Below are 3,639 nucleotides of genomic sequence, written 5' to 3'. Positions count from 1 at the left end.
CCCATTTGTGATTATTTTACAAAGAACAATAAATACTTTAAGTATTTATTATATTTAAGTTACTGTCTGGCATTTGTGTTATTCAGTAATGCAAACTCAAAGGAATACAAAAACTAATATTTAATATGTACTGTATTTTATTATGCAAAGAGAGTATTATTCATTAGCTCAGCATTAGCAAACTGTACATACATAAATAACCATTTCATTTTTCATTGTTTTTACAGTTTCATTTTTGAACAGCCTAGTGATTTAGATGTCTCCATCCAGTTCGGATCATCATCATCATCATCATCATCATCGTTATTATTACAAAGCACACTATATAACATCCATCTACTTAACACTACCAGTGATTGTTTGGCTTTTTTTTAAAGCAAGGGATTTCAAGTGCATGCTAATAAAACAAAAATAACTGCCATATTCAAAGGCATTTCAAACATCACTATACAAATCACCTGAATCTTACAAGTGAGTTTACTGGTTTCTTCTTGTTGCATCGATTGTTTTGCCTTAAAACACTGAAATAATATCGACGTTAAATACTTGTCTTGGCCCGAGGAGGAAGACGTCAGCCATCTTGTGGACGGCTTCAGTGCAGTACCTTCATTCAATAGTGCTCATGTCAGTGGGGTTCCACTAAACGGACGTGACTGGCATACCAACCCATAACTCTAATCCTAAAGTTAACCCTAATCTTAACCAAACTTCTAACCTTAACCCTAAACTAACTATAACTATAACCAATTAGGTTTTTCAACATGTGTTTGCAGGTCAGTCATGTCCCTGTAGTTTTCTCCCATGTCAGTGCTCTAGGTTCAGCTTTTAGCTCTATAGGATCTCTAGGACTAATGGGAATGTTCGCTATTCAAACTTCACCGGAAGCCCCCTAGCCTAATTGATTCTAACATCTACCGAATGCTGATTGAGTTAACAAATAAATAGCAGCATTCTGACACACAGCACAGCCCACTTTGGCTCCCAACATATAAGTAGTGCTGTGTTTTTTTCATCTTCAGACTCAAGACGTTTCCTCTGAAACTGTAAAAAATAAAATACAGATTACTATAAAGAATACAAAACTAATAGTAGAGATTCGTTTTGGATATAAAGGGACCCACAAGGTATAGGTCCATTCATCTTGTAGATGGGTGTTGAACAACATGTTTCATATTGAGGCTGTTAAGGCCATGTAGCCTTGGGATGCTTTTGTTAGTCGGTTGGTTTGTTAGGCGTTAGAGTCTAAAATGAGTGAATGTCATCTCTGTGTAGCAGAGGAAGAGAGTCCTGCAGGGAGGGGGAGGGTTAATATAATCCAGGAGGTCCTCTTCTATGGGCATGAGTCCACCGGTGTACAGCAGTAGGGGACATTCATTCAGATGACAAAGTATTTCTGGAACCAGGAAGTGATGACCCTCATATGGGTGGGGGTCCGTTGGTGTAGCGCAGCATGGGGTGGAAGGAGCGGGCAAAGTTGTTGGCATGGTGACAGCTGTAGTCCTCCTCTGTCATGGGCACCAGGCAGGCTAAGCCAATCAGGAGCAGGAGGAGGAGCTGGAGGGGCAGAGCTGCCCTCAGGACCCTCAGGATAAAGGACTGGCCCCTTGGGGGGCACGAGGAGGAGGACGAGGAAGAGGGGACCAGGGGGAAGTCAGAACGGGAGGAAGCGCAGCCAGCGCCGCTCTGAGAGCTGGTCAGGGAGAGAGAGAATGGCATTAGACACACCAGAAATAGCAGAGAGTAGGGTTTTAGACACAGGAACACACATATACACACATACATTAGTAAAAACTGTATAGAGGTAAGATACCGTGAAAAGGGTTAATATCGTAACAAACAACACACCAGAGTAAGCATACCAATCACACACACACACAAGATTACTCAAACACTACAGAGAAAAGGTTACACACTCTCACGCACAAACCAAAGCAGCAATTTCTGCACACATAATCTCTCCTATGCACAGGGAACATGAAGTAAAATCCCTCCTAGCTGTCTCAGTCTTGTTTTTCTCACTGAGTGAGAAACCCTGGCCGTACAGCCGACTGTGTGAGAGTTCAATGCCACGTCTCATTCCGAGCAGAGACCGCTGTACCAGAGACCCCTCCAGAGACTCCCAGAGAGGGAGCCAAGAGGAGAGAGGAACGCTGCGTTTCTCCACCTGGCCTCATCCTCACAGGGCTGCCTGGTGGCCTGGGGGAGGAAGCTGTTAGCAGTCTGTCTGTCTGAAGGCCCTCCACACCCTAGCCTTCCACACATGTCTCTATCTCTCATTAATGGTTGAAATTAATGGTGAGAGCATTGTGATGTGCGCATGTGTGTGTTTTACCTCAGCAGCCCTACCTCAGGAGATCCACAGTTTGGGGCCGCAAAGAACCCCCTGATCTCCATGGCAACCTCATCTACTAGATTTCAATTTCCGAAGTCAATTAGTGAGTAAGAGGCCTGGGCCTGTTCATACAATGGAGCCCATTAGGCCCAACAGAGCCTCATTACCTTTTCTCGACCACTCATCCCTGAGCTAATTTAGGGCCAGGCTTCAACCCGGCCTACATGTCATTATTAGGATCCATTTAATAGAAAGCAAGGAGTGAAGACTCAAAAGAACAAAGAGAGCAGGACAGAGGTGGGTGGGTTATTAGTGCGGGGATGAAGGGAAAATAGAGATAGACAGAAAGAGAAAGGAAGTAGGAAGAGATTCAGACAGTTCATTACAGCAGATAGATAGTTTTATATTAAGAGAAAGAGGAATAGAGGGAGGGAAAGTGACTAATAAAAAATGAGAAGGCAAAGTGAGTCAGCAAAGAAGAGGGGGGCAAAACAGATACTGTATATTCAGATAATGCCATCTAGTGGGTGAGAAATAACTACAGGGATTAGTGGTGCCAGATAGGTGAGCAGTAAAAAGATGACAGACAAGCGCTTGGCAGCATCGTTCAGACAGCAGAGCACAGCAGCAGAGAGCAATGAAAGAACAGAAAACGTTGCACTTTCATTCAATAAAGGAAGAAAGGAATCGCCTGAACTAGGTGATTCACGACTTTTAACAGGCTTGGTTACGTCGCTTCTAGAAGGAAGGAAGATCATGGAACTCATATGGGCCAACGTTGGGGAAGTTTGGAGGGGTAAAGAGGATGCATCATTTCTCAACAGATGAGAGAGGCAGAAGAGGACCAATCAGAGGACCTATCACAGCTTCTGCCCTAAGGAACTGGTTTAGGTTCAGTTTTCTAACCATATAGAGTATGCATCGAGTATAATTGATTTGATTGATTGACTGATTGGGTTAATCACTTGTACAGGTACAAAATATGCAGTCATGGTTCCATCATCCTCCCATGGTTCTAGAGTCCAGGAGAGAGGTACCTGTGATGTGGGCCGCTCTCGGGGGGTCCTGGGTGGGCATGACTACTTTTGCCCCGGGGCTGTACCACGCAATGAGCAGGACGGGGGTAAAAGAAAGAAAGAATGGTTCAGTCCGGAGCAAATAAACACCAAGCTTCAGATGAGAGGAAAAAAAACGATCAACAAATAACAGAAAGAGCAGTAACATCAATAGAACACTAACAACTAAAGAGCAGCAACAACATCCATGATGGTGATTGGACTATCAACAAACCTGGCTTTTCACATTGG

General features: G+C 43.7%; 1 protein-coding gene across 1 annotated transcript in view; it reads right to left on the bottom strand.

Moving 5' to 3' along the window:
* Positions 1-119: 119 nt before the first annotated feature.
* Positions 120-3,639, bottom strand: part of syne1a (spectrin repeat containing, nuclear envelope 1a) — a 138,702-nt gene continuing 135,182 nt past the window's right edge. The window contains exons 116-117 of the mRNA XM_045720948.1: positions 3,370-3,428; positions 120-1,690 (exon numbers count right to left, since the gene is read on the bottom strand). Coding sequence (XP_045576904.1) covers positions 1,417-1,690; positions 3,370-3,428 — 333 coding nt within the window. The 3' untranslated portion in view covers positions 120-1,416. The remainder of the gene's footprint in view (positions 1,691-3,369; positions 3,429-3,639) is intronic.

This window comes from Salmo salar, chromosome ssa06 (genome assembly GCF_905237065.1).
Source record: "Salmo salar chromosome ssa06, Ssal_v3.1, whole genome shotgun sequence".
NCBI lineage: Eukaryota > Metazoa > Chordata > Actinopteri > Salmoniformes > Salmonidae > Salmo > Salmo salar.
This window is presented reverse-complemented; position numbering and strand designations above follow the sequence as displayed.